Source organism: Muntiacus reevesi, chromosome 13 (genome assembly GCF_963930625.1).
Source record: "Muntiacus reevesi chromosome 13, mMunRee1.1, whole genome shotgun sequence".
Taxonomy (NCBI): domain Eukaryota; kingdom Metazoa; phylum Chordata; class Mammalia; order Artiodactyla; family Cervidae; genus Muntiacus; species Muntiacus reevesi.
In genome coordinates this window covers 62,817,297-62,834,873 of record NC_089261.1, presented here as the reverse complement: position 1 = coordinate 62,834,873, position 17,577 = coordinate 62,817,297, and the positions used below count along the sequence as shown (strand labels likewise).

General features: G+C 36.7%; 1 protein-coding gene across 3 annotated transcripts in view; it reads left to right on the top strand.

Moving 5' to 3' along the window:
- The window catches only part of LRBA (LPS responsive beige-like anchor protein), a 719,345-nt gene that overhangs the window by 632,102 nt on the left and 69,666 nt on the right, over positions 1 to 17,577 (top strand). For all 3 annotated transcript variants that reach the window (XM_065905003.1, XM_065905001.1, XM_065905002.1), the window contains exon 48: positions 7,683 to 7,850. In XM_065905003.1, the coding sequence (XP_065761075.1) occupies positions 7,683 to 7,850 (168 nt within the window). The remainder of the gene's footprint in view (positions 1 to 7,682; positions 7,851 to 17,577) is intronic.

The window sequence follows — 17,577 nt, the reverse complement described above, 5'->3', positions numbered from 1 at the left end:
TTCCTTTTAATAAACAACTATAAAATTAAAACCTCCAGCAGTTCCAACGGCAAATTAATTCAGTTTTCTATGACTGTTGAAGAGGAAATCTATTCTTTTATTTCCTATACTTAGGCAGATAACAAAGAATTTTGGATTAGTATTTTATTTTTTTAAGTATGTATTTTTATAACTAGTTTATCTTAGAGAACATTACAGCCATTTAGAATACCTCAAATTAATTTTCTAGGGATACTTTACTAATTCTTTGTAAAGAGTTGAGCATTGAGTACAGTAATTTAAAACATTTTAACATCAATATGTATTTGAATATCATGATTGGTATTTGGAAGCTTCTGTTGCCATTTATCCATGTGGGAAAGTTTATCCAGAATTTCTTTCCGAGGAAAATCTTGAACTAGTCTTAAGGAAGACAGCTACTCTTCCAAGTGAAGGTGGGCTTACCTCCCATAGAGACTTGTTGTGTCTTTCACAAAGGCATTTGTTTGCTCACATTTTAAAGAGATTATTAGTCCTATGACTCAGTTCAGCTGTTGTTGAAGCATGTGGCTCTGCATTTACTGACACAATAAAATGGCTGCATTCCAGGTACTTGTCATAGAATGTAATCTAGAATTTACCATCCAATGCCTTACCTAAGAGAAATACTATTTATGCAGGATTGCCTGAAGAATATGTAGTTTCTCCATTTGTCCATACTTCAGATCTACCCCAGGATTAAGTCAGTCCCTCTGAGAGTCACATACCTGGATTCCATCATATTGCCACGGGAGGAATTTCTTATCTCAGGAATAGAAATAATGTGTTTTTCTAGGCCATCTGGTTTGTTTTTACATTATAGTCACTTTTGACTCTTATAAGTGTTCTTGTTTCCTTCTTTGTGTTGCCTGTTAGAAAGCTTAATGTCAAATACATGGCATACCTCTAACAACTCTACAGAATTTCATGGCACAATTTTTATGTACTTCTTACCCTTAGGTTTGCATTGCCATGCTTATGTTAAATTTATTTTATATTGATACCTATTCATTAATATAAGTATTGTGAATTGCTTTCTGAACCAGGGCATGCAAAGTGTAAGCAAATGATAAATTAGATGGATATATCTATCCTCTAATTTTAATTGTTCTCTAGCGTTCCTTATTAGATTTTTTAAAAAAGCTCCATCTCCCTAAGTGTGTTGCACTGTAGCTAGTTTAACATATCTGTACATCGTGAATTCCTAGATTTTAGATTAAGAGTGACCTAAGGTTGAAATGTTAATTAAATGTTTTAATGTTCTGTAGCTCTAAAGAAAATAGTTGGATAAAATGTCAGCATATAGGACTATTTTAAACATTAGAAAAAAATCATCTCTCTGAAAAGAAGGGTAATTGTACAAGTTTGCCTAATCCTTTTGATCTTGGCGCACAGCAATACAGACTTCAGTTGAGATTAAAACTATGAATTTCAAAGGAAACATGGCCTTCAGTGTATAAAATATATAACAGCTGGTTGACTACTCCATTTAAAACTACACAATAACAATCGTAGACAGAATGATTCTGCTGCCAAAAGATGCACAAGTGCTTGATGGTTATATCAAGACACGATACTAACTCACTTTTCTTCAGTAATGGTATAAATGCAGCAGTGAGCAGTGTGCTGTTGGCTGCACAATCTCTCTTTTACCCAGCAGTTCAAGGGCAGTTTAGAAGTACAGAACCCCTTTAGTGATTTCTCTGTCTTCCAGTCCACACTTCAGTATGTTGTTGACTAAGTTTCATTCTTTTTAACTGTAAGATACAATTTTTATTCTTAGCATCCCACAATTTTTTCTAGATCCTTAATGCTCCTTTATTTTTCCCCTTGGCATTCATGAATTGTTGTTCTTCATGTCAGAGCTTCATGCGTACTGTTTAAGTCCCAAAGTTAAACTTTTCTCTGTAACTAATATAAAATCTGTTTTACATTTTTTGTTATATATTTTACATTATGGTAAATGTCTGAATTCTGAACCATTTTGTAATATATTTGTAATCAATATGGGAGAATGTTAAGCTCATGTTAGATTATAGTTTATCAAATACTTTAGAATTTTCACTGCTGTGTTTCACCTGCGTTAACCTTAAATAGGTTAATTAAATGCATTTTTAAAAGACAGGGATTAATGTGAATTTGTCACATCTTGAAAAATCCCATTTGGAAAGTATATTCACATTCTGAATTTATATCTGTCCAGTATGAAAAAAAAGTGTTGATTTTTCTCTTGACCTTTCTTTCTCACAAAATTTGATGTAACAGCAATTTTTCTTTCCTATATTTTCAGTTTATTTCAGAAAAGGAAATTATAGGTAAATTAAAAATTTGCTGGAGTTACTTGGATTTTTCATGACTTCAGAGCCAGCATTTAAGGAGTTAATGTATCTTATTAGGGGGACAGGAAATCTGGCAACTATTGCAGAAACTAGACCTAATGGTGCACACAAACAATTTGTCAGTCTTCTTAAATGTGAATAGCTTTCCGCAAAGTGGCTGCTCTTGCTTTGTTTGAACAGGCTAAACTTTTCCTTTTTGGAGTTTAAATCTTAGAAGTGAAATGTGATCCACATATTCAATCAAAATCATTTAATTCAAAGCATATTTTGATTGGAACAAAGTTGACATGGAAAGAAACTCTAGAATAAAAAAGTTGAAAGGACTTTATATCATATATTTAGCAGGAAAATTTGAAACAGTTCTAATTAGGCTGAAAAAAACAGCTTTCTTCAATGTAAATTACAAAGGTCATATATCAATGTTAAGGAAACATTACCACTAGTGTTTGAAATCCAGCACGTACAAACATAACAGACCAGTTCATTTTAAATCGTGTTTGTGTGTGTGCACATGTGTGTGTGTGTGCACATGTGTGTGTGTTATAAGAAGGCCTATTACATATATTTAAAATGAAAAACACTTCAAAATTCCAAGTTCATAATGTTGTATATTAACATTTTTGCCAATCCAAACATTAACTCCTTTGAAACTTAGTACTATCTACACTCCAATGAATTAAGACTCTTAATTACATGTACAGAAAGTCCCAAAACTAATTCTTATGCTTTAAACTATTACAATATGATTAAATGCACCTTATAATTAAATGCATATCAAGTCGAGAGTTAGTTAGTGATTTTTATTTTATTTGAAACATTACAGCTATGACATTTTATATATTGGAACAGAATCAGGCCTTCTCAAAGCCTGGGATTAGAAATAGTGAGATAGGGATGCATAAATTGCATAAATCTGTACCTGGGCTGCAGAAACCTATTTCCTTCTAGTTATATAATTATTTCTATACTTAAATAAAATTTGACCTGCTTATTTGATTTTTATAAAAATTATTTATCCTATAGATACCAGTAGCTCTTATTTAGCTGCTTTTCAAAAATTGCATGATATGAGAAGATTTAGCAAAAGTGTAAGTAAATATTAGCATTAATCTGGGAATTACAAGTAAGAGAAACACAAATATTACACAGTTAAGGTTTCCTGATCATGAGGTAAACAATTATCTAATAATGTCTTTTGTTCATTGAAGTTGGTTTTCTTGATTTTACCTATCTTTTGCATTAGAAAAAAATTTGATTTTTTGAAAATGCAATTGCTAGAGTATTTCTAGAGCATGATTAGATTACTAAACATATGATTGCTTTATATTTTAGAATTTTTATCCTCAAATAGCTTAGAATTTCTTTGAAAAAGCAAATGATTTCTACCTAAGTTACTGTATTATTTGACTCCACTATAAGAGACAAGAATAATTTTGTGTAACATTTTTTAGCAATAAATAATTCATTTCCTTAATGGGTTAGTTTCAGGAAAACATAGATTGCGATCTTTCAGTGAGATTTATTGTTAGACACATATTCATATATGTTATAATTATTTCTGACACAGGGCTACACAAATGAGTTATTTATGAATAATTTACTATTTTCTTTATAATATTAAGCCTTTAATTTGTTGATGTTCTGCATGTAGACCAAACAAATGAAAGTTACTAATAAGTGTTTGTATTTGACATCTGTATACTGTACTTTTTAGCATATCTCAAGTGTTTTAGACTCTGCTTAATAGATCTCATTAAAAAAACAGATATCAGCCCCAAGACAGTTTGTCAAGACTAATATGAGTCCCCCTGGATTGGACTGACAATTCATGCGAGCCTTCATACAGTAGTCTTTTCATAGTCTTATTTGAACCTTAACAATTGAACATTAGTTACTGATTTATTTTATAATAACTCAGATGAGTTGAATATTATTGTATTGTGTTGGACATTTTAGTGGATTTTCTTTTTTACAAATTTTACTCAGAGCACACATTGGATGTAAATGATGTCTAGCCTGCTAGGGGAGTGCTAACAATTGATTGGCTAGGTTTGAGAGCAGCATGGGAAGGATGTTACCGTCCCCTCGCTGCAAACCGTATTTAACTCCAGTCTTAATGAGGACTGTCTGTCCTAAAGGCTTTGAAAAATCTCAGATGCTTAGCATTCCACTGGCATATTTTTATATTTTTTGTGATGCAAAATGTATATATAAACAAGTATTTATATAAAGAGCATCTTTAAAAATCTTATGAAAGAGAAATTAAAGAATTTTTAATTTAATGGTTTTGAATCTCAAAAACAGAAGTTATAAAATGTATTCCCAGGGTCTTCCATTTTGAATTATTTGTATTTTTTTACCCTTAATAATTTCCTCCTGCTTGTCCTTACCGCTTCTATCAAGTCTTCAGTAACTGCATTTGTTTATTTGTTTATTATCATACAGTATTGGTTAGGCAGTTGTCACTCACTGGTATCAATGTTAAAAGTCCTGAACTGACTTTGTACTAAAATGATTTTTAAATTTTTGGGAATTCCCATATATCCATGGTAGTTCTCCTTGGGCGTTCCTTTTAAAAGCTCTGTTGTGAGAAATAACTGAAGGCTGCTTTAGCTCTTTAAAATGTGCTTAAAGTTTATTTATAAAAGTAACGTGTGTATCAACCTCTGGAAGAGATTTTGCCAATAATGCGGTAAATTACTGGGCAACCCCTTAAGGATTGGCCAGTATAACGGGGTAAGGGAAGGCCTGAACCGTGACACCGTGGCCATTTCTGCATGCATGTTTCTGCCATAATGCAAGCATAGCGCCTGTCGTTTCAGCATTTTCGCTTAACATTTTGATGTGATGTCAAGATGTAAAGGTTTGAGCATCTAAATCTAACCAACTTCACCATTTTGAATGTGCGTAAAAAAGTAATCAACATTAAATAGGCTCACAATTCTGTTTGATAACACATAAAATAAAATTGCCCTAGTTTTTAGAGCTTTAATATTGAGAAAATTTGTACTGCATCATTTGCTGAGCCTTCTGGAATTTTATAGTCTGAAATCACAACACCACCGACACTCAGGAGACTCCTGACTGTTTTATCTTATTAAACAATTTTAAAATCATTAATTTTTAATTAGCTTAGATGCAGGGTTTTTTTTTTATCGTTTCAATAGTGTGTATATATGAACTAAACGTTTTTTATTTAAACTACTGGCGAGAGTATTATTTACATAAATAAGTGTAGGTTCTTCCTTACAGTACCTACTATGACTTTGCTTCATAGATTCACACATTTTTGTAGACTCAGAGATGTTACTTGCTCATCTATTATCTTAGAGCTTTTCAGCAGCTTATTCACTCAGATTTTGAACAACAACTAAAAAGGATGTAAGCTCAAAGATATGTACAGGTCCTTCCCTGATTGAAAGTTCTAATTAAGTGAATTGGAGAAAATTAACTGAAATTAGCTGTCAGAAAGTCACATTTAAATGAGTGATGAGCTAGTCTGGCAGTAAACATTTAAATGATATAAATTGCCATTTAAGTGTATGGTTTAATGTTTGTCATGCATTAATGTGACATGAGACCGCAGTGACAATCAAGCAGCTTGCTCTAATTTGAACATATTTAGGGCTTTTGTGTAGAGAGCGCTGCACACAAATTAAGACAATTGCTGTTTTTATGTGTCACTTTAAACATGTACTCCACCCCCACCCCACACTCCCGTCACTATCAAGGCCTAAATTAATGAAACAAATGTATCAGTTTTTGTGTGTGACTTGCATCAGTAGTTCCTGGATTTTCAGATTAATTTCAAATCCATGTGCTTAAAATAGCTGAAAAATACCGAAAGTTATTACCATCCCTTCTCTTATGTCAAATAAAATAGGAGGAAGTTTTGTGCTCTCTTAATTGTTTACTAAATTTATAAATATAGTGAGTTTTATAAGAGATGCTTTAAACAGTAACTTTTACATTGAAACTAGCTAAATATGTTTAAGGCTTATTTCAGTCCAGGTATACTTTGAAATATGAGAATTGTCTAGAGTTTTATTTTTACACTTTATGATATATGATATATTATGAAGCCGTGTTAAATGTTATTAGTTAGAGGAAATATATTATTTGAATTTAACTATAAATAGTTTTTGTATTCATAGGCCCTCATTTTAATAAAGCACATATCTATACAAGTGTACACCTATGAACTTCCAGAACATCTTTTGTCACGAGATTATTTATGTACCTTATTGGTTGCTTGCTAGAAAAGCTGGTCAATTTTGTTTTAAGACCAGCAGTTTTCTTTTCATAATATTGATAGCATAGCATTAAGCCACACCAAAAATACATCCCAGTCATGCACTTATGACTCTGAAAATAAGAATTTCAGTGTGATACATTACCTGATGTAACTTGGTACACTTCAAATTAAACTTCAGAGTTTGAGAGCTCTGTTATTCAAACAACATTATTTATTGATAAACTAGCCCATAATGGTTTTATGTTGGAATAATTTTTAACAGCATTAAATAATACACGAATGAATACTTTTCTTTAAAAAAAACAAGTCTCCACTTGTGAAAACTCTTTAGGTTTTTAAACTTTATTAGGTTCAGCAAACATTTATTGTCACCTATCGTGTTTTAGGTACAGTGCTTGTAACTCTGGGAATGTGGTGATGAATTGGAAGTGATCTTGAGCCCAGCATTTCTACTGAAAACTTGATTATGTTCATTCATTATTTATTGGACACTGTTATGTTTATAGCATCAAATATTCAGTCCAATTTGATATTATTACGTAGAATAATAATCCAATAATTACAAGGATCACTCCCGAGATCTAATCTGTTGGTATAAAAACTCGGTTGAAATAACCAAATAATTTGGTTGTGGTTGTTGCAGTAGGCAGCAAAATGTTTTAATTCTAGAAAAACTGTAAATATTTCAAGTGAATAGTCAGTGTTTAATATTTTCACATTTGCTGTTTCAAACTAGCCTTTCATTGTATGACCTCCTTTCTTTGAAACATAAATTGAGTGCCTGCCAGGTCCTGAGTTACAAATGTGACCTAGATAGACCCGGTCCTGGTCTTCACAATGTGCCTACCGTCCGCGGAGATGAATCCTGAAGTATAAGCAACCTTGTAATTCAGTGTGACAAGTGCTGGGGAGTCTCTAATTATAACACAGGAGAACAAATTCTACTGGAAAATAAGGACTGCAGAATAACTTGGTTCACAGTTTAGAGTTCAACTTGAATGCTTATTCTTAATTTCTATCTTTTAAAAATAGAATTCAGCACAATAATAAAAATCTACATTTTTTTTCAGGCCCTGGAGAGTGAATTTGTTTCCTGCCAGCTTCACCAGTGGATTGATCTCATTTTTGGCTATAAACAGCAAGGACCAGAGGCTGTTCGAGCGCTCAATGTATTCTATTACCTGACCTATGAGGGAGCCGTTAATCTGAATTCAATAACTGATCCTGTATTGAGAGAGGTAGGTTACCTGATGGAGTCTAACATGTATCTCTAGACCAGAAGCTGTTAAACGCTGTCTTCCCCACGCTTTCATTTTACTGATGATGAGTCTGAAACCAGCTGGATAAAGTAATGTAAGCAGGATAACCTTTAAGTTAGTGACCTAGCTGGGACTTGAACCCAGAACTGCTCTCTCACAAAATGTTTGACTCAATATAAAATGAGAACTTTTTCAATTTGACCCCGTTAAGGGGACAATAATCATATGTATTATTTTTATAACCTTTAAGGCTATTGACTGATTTAACGAACTAGGAAAATAATTTGTTAAAGAAATAAGGTTATAAGCATCAATCTATTTAAATGTGATAAACACATATTTATGTATAAGTACACATATATCCAAATAGAAGTTAAGAATAAAGTCTGCAGCTTTCCTACATCATCACACTTGGTGCTGGACGTTATTGAGAATTGTTTTATCCTTGTCATTGATTTTCTTAAGTAAAACTCAAAACACAGTTTTGACAAATACAGTATTCACCAAAAAGTCTGTGTATGGCCTTAAATTTTATAAAGTATTTTAATTTAATTCTTCTTCTTCTAGTTAACATACCTCATATACAAAGATTATATGTGTTAGTGAAATTGAACAGATAAAAACTTATATGTCTGTACAGTTTTAAAAGAGAACATTATTAAAGAAACCAGGGAGTTTTGATTCATAGGGAAAGTTGCATATCACTGTAAAGGGAACATCATTTGTAGTAAGTAAGGTTTGTTGTTTTTCACTGGCACTTGATGTATTTCTTTATAATTCTATTTATGACCTTATCATGTTGACAATATATGAAAGAACATATTTAAATAAATTTGCCAGCATGTATCATCACCTGGTTTATGTGCTAGATAAAGAAGATTGGTACACAGACAAAAGCACTGCTCATTTGATGCAGTTATCTTAAATCACATAGGTTGAAATTGCTGTTTTTTAGTTTATTTTTGAATGGGATCAGATGGGCTCTAAAAGACACAATTTTTCAGTTCTTTGAAAATGTTCCTTCTAGGGGACATTTTACGTTATTAGAGCAACAACTGACTGCATAACACAAAATATACGCAGAGTTCCATGTATGAAATTGAGGTTGGAGCAAGCATGCAATTGTTTACAAAACAGTGAATAACTCATTATTAGAATAGAATTGAATAGACCCATTTACTTTCCTTTTTATTGTTTTAACCAAGTTTGAATAGTAGTACTATAAATGTCCATAATTATTTAATACCTGCTTCTGCGTTTTTCTGTTCCTTTGTAGTTATTATCCATATCTCTACTTCTGTGACTGGACTCAGTATATATTTGGCTTTGTCATGTCCTGTTTACTTAACATATGAGCTTATGTTATTTTATGTTGCTATAAAATCTGAGTAGTTTTAATTTTGATATTCCATTATATTCTATAGAATTGCAAAGAAAATGTACTTAATACTATGTCTCCCAATGTGGGAGTCCTGTTCCTTTTTTTAAGACTTGTGTGTTCAAGTCAATACAGCTGAACCTTTCCCATCATTAAAGTTTGTGCAAGCTATGATGAGAAAGGACGGCTCTCTGTAGCTCTGTGATGCTGCTAGTTAAAAAGTGAATCATTCCACCAGCTAGTTGTTTTTTCTATAGATCAGTGTAATTGACTCTTTGTGTTTATTCTCAATTGACCCACCCTGCTTCTCACACCTCAGTTATTTACCAAAGGAGTTTATCATATTCTGTTGGCAGTATAATCTAAAAAAGCAATAGAACTTCCAGTAGAACTTCCTGGGGTAATGGAAATATTCATTGTATACACGCTGCCCAATACAATAGCCACTAGTCACTTGTGACCGTTGTGTGTTTGAAATGTGGCTAGTGTGACTGAGGAACTGAATGTTTCATTGTAGTGAATTTAAATAGCCACATATGGTTAGTGGACATGATATTGAACAGGAGACATCTAGAAGACTGTTGTGTATCTTTGGTTACCAAATTTTCAAAATCCAGATTCTAAGCATGTGGTCAGACAATGGGACAATAAATGTTAAATTAACTTGGTAGAATATTTGAAATTGGGCTTCCTAGGTGGCACTAGTGGTAAAGAATCTGCCTACCAATACAGGAGATGCAAGAAATGTGGGTTAGATCCCTGAGTCGGGAAGATCCCCTGGAGAAAGAAATGGCAACCCACTCCAGTATTCTTGCCTGGAAAATTCCACAGAGGAGCCTGGCGGGCTACAGTCCACAGGGTCGCAGAGAGTCGGACACAAATGAACACACAATGACTAGTGACTGTACACCATTTGAGACATTAGATTTGTATTGACATATATGTGTTAACCAAATTATATTTTTTCTTTCACTTTAACATGTCATGACTTCAAATATTGGTTTCTACTATGATTTGAGTTATAATTCAGTGGCATTGAGTATATCCACATTGTTATGCAACCATCACTACCATCTATCTCCAGAATTTTCATCTTTCCCAAACTGAAGCTCTGTATACCTTATACAGTAATTCCTCATTTCTCCCTGCCCTCGGCCCGTGACAACCACTGTTCTGTTGTCTCTGGGAATTTGATTATTGTAGGTATCTCAGATAAGTGAAATTATATAATATTTGTCCTTTTGTAACTGGCTTATTTTATTAAATCCCATCCATGTGGTAGCATAGGTCAGATTTCCTTCCTTTTTAACACTTCATCATATGTATGCACCACATTTTGTCTGTCTGTCTGTCAGTGAGTGTTTTGGGTTGCATCCTCTTTTCAGCTATTATGAGCATACATATATTTACTTGTTCAAGTCCCTGCTTTCAAATCTTTGGGTATATTCTGAAGTAGAATTGCTGGATTATATGGTAATTCTGTGTTTAACTTTTTGAGAAGCTGCCATATCAAGTAAGCTTTCAGTATTTTTCATGATCAGCATTTGCTGCTGCTGCTAAGTCACTTCAGTCGTGTCCGACTCTGTGCAGCCCCGTAGATGGAAGCCCACCAGGCCCTGCCATCCCTGGGATTCTCCAGGCAAGAACACTGGAGTGGGTTGCCATTTCCTTCTCCAATACATGAAAGTGAAAAGTGAACGTGAAGTTGCTCAGCCATGTCCAACTCTTCACGACCCCATGGATTGCAGCCCACCAGGCTCCTCTGTCCATGGGATTTTCCAGGCAAGAGGACTGGAGTGGGGTGCCATTGCCTTCTCCCTCAGCATTTGCTAAAGACTATTTAAAACTTAAAAAAACTATTTTAAATGTTTATTCATTTTATTTCTGACTGTGCTGGGTCTGTCCTGTGCAGACTTTGCTCGAGTTGTGAGTGGGGGCTCCTCTATAGTTGCAGTGCTCTTTTGCTGCAACCAGTAGACCCTAGGGCTCAGCGGTTGGGGGCACCCAGGGTCAGTTGGCCCGTGGCACCTGGGATCCTCATCAAACCCATGTCCCCTGCATTGGCGAGTGGATTCTTAACCACTGCCCACCAGGGAAGCTCTGTTTAAAACTTTCGCTTTAAGTGTCTTTGACTTCTTTTTTCCCCCACAACTCCAAATAGTTAATTATTAGCAAATTAACCTTTAGCTGAAGAGCTTTCCAAGTCATTGTACCCTATTTTATTTATATACATTTATATTATATAAACATATATTACATATTAGATCCAGCATTCACTCAAAAAACATGACCTAACATATTCTAAGTATGGCGGGTCCAACGTGTTTTCGAAAGACTACATCGATTCATTACTTAGCATTATTCATATAAGTAGATAGATTTGCTTCCTGACTGTTACTGAAACAAATGTGATCTTTTATTCTATCCACTCCACATTATGGTGCTGAATTTTGTGACATAACACAGCGGGATACAGCAGAATCAACAAATAAATGTGGATTTGATTCCTGGCCCTGGTGCCTGTAGTCGTATGACTTAGCTCTTCCTGAGACTCTGTATATGGAATTGGTAGGATGATACCCATTTTGTGTGGATTTAAATAACTTATAATAGATAACAAGGCCTGGCGTGGTACCTTTCCCATCATGAGTACTCAACAATTGTTAGCTCCTTCCCTTATATTGTTATCTGTTAAAATGTTGAGTTAGAAAACCCAACTATAAAAAAGAATAAGAAGTGCCAGTTGCATCTTAAAAACAATCATAAAATGTTAATGCTAGAGAAGTTACTAGAGACTGTATCTTAGAGGATTCGTGCAGAGTTCACTGTAAAGTGAGACAAGGAGAAGACAAAAAACAAAACTAGGTCATTAACTTTTTTTCAACAACTTTTTACCAAACTTAAATTATGTAATAAGGTTTAAGAGTGAAAAGGCAAGTCCCTGCCCTTGTCAGCTGTAGTATATTGTCTAGTGGAGAAACATGGATAAATAAGCACTTCTAATACTGTGATAAATTCAGTATAGAGATGAGTACACTGCATGTGTGCACCAGTCTGGAGAAGAGGCACTGAACCTAGACTGCAGAGTCCAGCGTGTTTGGGAAGTGAGAGGCTGGAGCTGGAGATTGAAGGGTGACTAGGAACGCTTGCTAGAGCTATGAGCAAAGGATCGCTGCACAGAAGCAGCTGCGAGAGCCTCCTGCACATCGGTGGAAGAGACCATGTGGGGAATTCGGTTTGTGGAAATGCGCCGAAGGTGACAAGAAGAGAGAGGAGCCAGAGAAAGTCATTGTAATGTCCTGAAAAGTGATTTTAGGAGATTTCCGTGCCGGTGCAGTGGTGAAGAATCTCCGTGCCAGTGAAGAGGACAGGTTTGATCCCCGCTCTGGGAAGATCGCATATGCCGCGGAGCAGCTGCACCCTCGCGCCCAGCTGCCGGCCCGGGTGCGCTAGGCACGTGGTGCATGACAGGGTGCGCGTCTTAGCTGCACGACAGGGTGCGCGTGTTAGCCGCTGCGTCCTGCCGGCTCCCTGCGGCTCCGTGTACTCCCTGCGGCCCTGTGTACTGCGCCCGTCAGGCTAGTCTGTCCATGGGATTCAGCAGGCAAGAATGCTAGCCTGCGCTGCCACCCGCTGCCCCAAGGGATCTTCCCGACCCGGGGATCGAACGCATTGCAGACAGACTCTCTACCGTCTGAGCCACCTGGGAAGCCCTGCGCGCGTGGCAACTAGAGAGCACCCCTCACCGCCCGCCTCCGACCCCCGTCACTCTCCGCAGCTAGAGAAAGCCCGCCCATGTGCAGCAGCCAAGACCCAGCACAGCCAAAAATAAATAAAAGTTTAGAAAAGAAAAGCATTCTTTAACTGTATTCTAAGTGGGTTGGAGTTTGGTAACATAACTGCGTGTATACTTTAGAATCTGTCTCAAAGAAGATTGAACAGACAACTGAAAATTCCTCATTGGCTTATTCTAAGGATCATTAAAGAAAGAAGCTTAAAGAGGACTGTGCTGTGAATGGGACATGAACAACTAAACACAGCGAGGAAAGGAAATAACAGAAGAGCTTTTCACTGCTCTATGAAGAGAGAGTTCACATATGATGCAGTTCACCCACTTGAAGTATACAGTGGTTTTAGCTTATTCACAGAGTTGTACAGGCTTTACTAGAATCTAATTTTACATTTTGTCATTACCCACAAAGAAACCCCATATCCATTGCCACTCACTCTGAGGGAGATTTTTTTTTTTAATCGGTAATTTACGAGGTTTCTCTGTTCATTGAAAAGCTCCAAAAAGAGAGAAGCATGTGTCATAGGAAAGAGAGTATGTAATAGACCACTAAGCTCTATGAGAAAAAGGAAAAAAAAAACAAAATCCAGAGCACAGATAGATAAGCCCTGGACAGCAGGAAACAATACAGTCTTGTATGTGTGGAGTGGAAGGTTAGCCTGGGGACTGGTTTAAGTAACTGTCCATGAGTGAGGTGGGAAGGCAACTGCCTCTATGCGAGTTTGTACCAAGAGTGAGGTAACATTTGTGGAGATACCTTATATAGCGATAGGTGCTTAACTGATACTCAATAATATATAAATTATTATTTCCTTTCCATGTTGTCTTTCTTTGTTCTCAATAGCAGGAGAATAGATGTAGAAAAAAGTTGAATAGAGTAGGTATGTGTGTGTGTAATTATACCTGTGGAGAAAGAGAGATGGGGGTTTGGCTATAGGAGTATGGTAGAATACATATAAGAAAGAACTGAGAGTGGAAGGGTGGTCAGTGAAATTGTTAAAGGGATATTGTTGAAATGGTGGATCTAGGCTGGTTTGGATAAATAAGAAAAGGGCTGATAAATTGGAAGGGTTTCTTCTTTCATTAATTATTCATTTATTCAACAAATAGACATTTTGTTCAAGGTCCTAAAAATACAGTGATGAGCAAGAAAGTCAGTCAAAACCCCTTCCCTCATGGAGCTCGATGCACAGAAAACAAACGATAAAAACTAAGGGCAGTTAGTAATGAGTGCTATGAAGAAAACAGACTGCATAACAGAGTACGCAGTGATATGGAAGTAGGACAACCTTTCAGAAAGATTGTTCACACACTGCCTCTCTCTTTGTAAAACTTTTCCTCCTGCACTTTGAGAATAACATACATTTGTGCACGGAAACCCAGGGAGGCGACTCCCACGGCTCTAACTCCAGCCAACCATGGGCCTGTAACCCCATACCAGGACAGCCTCCTAAGTCTTGTCAAGTCTTGCTAGTTGTAAATCTTCCACTATCACCATCTTCTGATTTTTCTCTCCACCCCATCTCTAGGCTGTCCCATCTTTCCCTCAGAATCTCATTCTTCTAAGAGGCTTTAACATCTCTAGTATTAGGAAATTAGTGCATACACTTGGCTTATATTAAAACATTATCCCTGCAAAATCACCGTAATGGTATCAGGATGGATTTATGCCTCTCTAGTATTTAAAGCAGACCAGACTAGACATTTCTGCTCAGTGCCTCTAGTTTTGCTTATTTCTGTTCATTACTATCTACTTAGTCTTCATCTGGAACACTTAGATGTCCACACAGTCATACACAGAGGCAAGCGTCTGAAAACAAGTCATGTATTCACTTATTACTTGGGAAAAGCTCCATTCCTCAAGAGAAAGTTTTATTTTAGAATGAATGGTTAATACATATGGTGTAGTAAGTGATCATAAAAATAATCTTTCTATAAAAAAAGCACTAAACGATAGAAATAATAACCATAAGAGGAGGAAGAGTAATCAGAGAAACAGCCTGCAGCACATTAAACTTTTATGTTGTTTTTAATTTTTAGAAAACAGCTGGGTTATCAATATACAACTCTGTCTGTATTTGCATATGTCACACACCAGAAAGAATTATTTTTTTAGGCAAATATACTTTTTTCTCCCCAAATATCTATGACCTCCAACTAAAGGGTTTGTTCTTATCTTGAGCACTTTATTCTAACTGACCTCTTTATTCTTCTTTATTTATTTTTGATACCTTTTTCTGTACCTTTGCCACTTTTAATATACTCTGTTTCTTGTCTGTGGGGCTTCCCTGGTGGCTCAGATGGTAAAGAATCCTGCCAATGCAGAAGACGCAGTAGACGTGGGTTTTATGCCTGTGTTGGGAAGATCCCCTGGCAGAGGAAATGGCAACCTACTCTAGTATTCTTGCCTGGAGAAGTCCTGTGGACAGAGGAGCCTGGCAGGCTACAGTCCATAGGGTTGCAAAGAGTCGAACGTGACTGAATGAGTAACACACACATTTCTTGTCTGTACAGACAAGGTACAAACAAATAGAGATTTGTTATTTTCTAATGATTAATTTTTTATTGTGGTTTAATTCATTATATAATATGTATATAAATTTATATGTGTATGCAAATTTATATATATAAATTATATAATTTATTTCATTCATTAATTTCTTCTATCTACCAGCTTTCAAAAAAACTAAAAAGCAGGGGAAAGAGTAATTTAAAAAGAAGGAAAATTTAAGATAATTGAATTCAGAGTCAGATATGAATAAGAATAAATATTTTTCTTAAGGGAAAAAACCTTCCAAAATCCAAATTCACAAAATAAATTCGTGATGAGTTGAATATTAAGTTTAAAAAATAATTTTTATTTTCCTAAAAAAAGGAAACCAATTTCCTTAAATTATTTCTGTAATATATTTAGAATATAATTGTATTTAGGGGCATGGTTCTAGAACAATTCTGTATCCTTTCTTATATCCAGAATTTTCCTGTCATTTATCACATAGATGGTATTTGCTATATCCAAAAGTTGAGAGCTCAGTCAGCAACTCCTTCAGTTCAGTCGCTCAGTCGCGTCCGACTCTTTAGTGTAAGGCAATTCGTTGTTGGAGTTTTGTTAGGTCAGAAACCAGCATTTAGAAGCTGTGTGGGCAGTGATGTGCTCTGAGTGAGATGTCTGCACTGCATGTCGGAGCACAAAGGAGAAAGAGCCGGCCCAGACTGAGGCAGTAATAACCCTCCTGAGCACGGGCCTCGAGGAATGAGGAGCAGGCGCAGCGGGAGGCGGGCCGGGGAGCTCGGAGCAGAGAGCACGTGTGGGGTCCGGTCGGGGGTGGCGGCGCGTGAGTGGTGGATGACCAGGGGTGGGTAGGCAGACGCTGTCTCCAAAACACATTTGGAAAGCATTTGTGTCTGTGTGCCGTGTCATTCGTCCAAGCCCCCGTCATCTCTCCCCTGACTGGCCTGGTCCCCCTTGTCTGCGCTTAACCACCGACAGCCCACTTCCGCAGAGCTGCCACAGCGACGTTTGAAACTGTAGATCAGTCGGTGTCCCTCCGCCACCTAAGCGCCGCTGTTGCACGCCGCCACAGAGCAGAGCTTGCTCGGCCCGCAGGGTCAGGCGCCCGCCTTCCTGTCGCATCGCACGCCCCGCGTTCTCACCCCCGCGTGTGTGCCCTGACACCGACCTGCCTTCTCTTCCTGGCCGCGGGAGGGCTGTCACCGGCTCCGCGCCTTTTTGCCATGGCCATTTTCTCTGACTGTCCCAGGTTTTCACTTCCGCTTTCCTTGTCGTTCGGGCCTCAACTGGAAAGTCATCTCTGCAGCAGAGGCTTGCCTTCATACATCCACATCTGGTATCTTTTTGTTATTAATTGTAGCTTAATTTAAAGCTGAAGACCGATACATGGGACACAGATTCTTTGGAATCTTTTTGAGACGTGTGACCTTGGTCTTTGCTAATGTTCCCTGTGTGCCTGAGAAATGATGGGTACTCTGCAGTTTTTAGGGGTAGAGGCCACTTCCTATAGACAGTAATAAGTAAAGACCAGTGAAGAATGCGACTAGGGAATATTATTTTTTATTAATGTTAGTGATTGTCCTGTGGTATATTTGACCCTACAATAAAGAATCCCGTACTACTTTGCTTTCTCAGTTGGTATGCTCTCTTTTTGTATTTTTCCTGTTTCTCCTTTAAAGCGATCAGTTCTCACTTCTTGTTCCTGTGTCAATATGCCTGCCTTTTGGGCACCTACCCTGCTACTCTACAATTAGCTACTTCTTAAACGTGATAGCCTGAGAAACCAAATGACCAGATAGAACTAAATTTAAAGTAAATAAATAGGTTTTGATTACTTCCTCAGAGACAAAGTGTGAACTAGAGTAATGAAAACTCTGTGCTCTAGTTCTAAGGTTCAGTGAAACAGAACAGAGCTTTCAGAAGCGTGTGTGTGTGTTAGTCGTTCAGTCGTGTCTGACTCTGCAGCCCCACAGACTGCAGCCCACCAGGCCCCTCTGTCCATGGGATTCTCCAGGCAAGAATACTG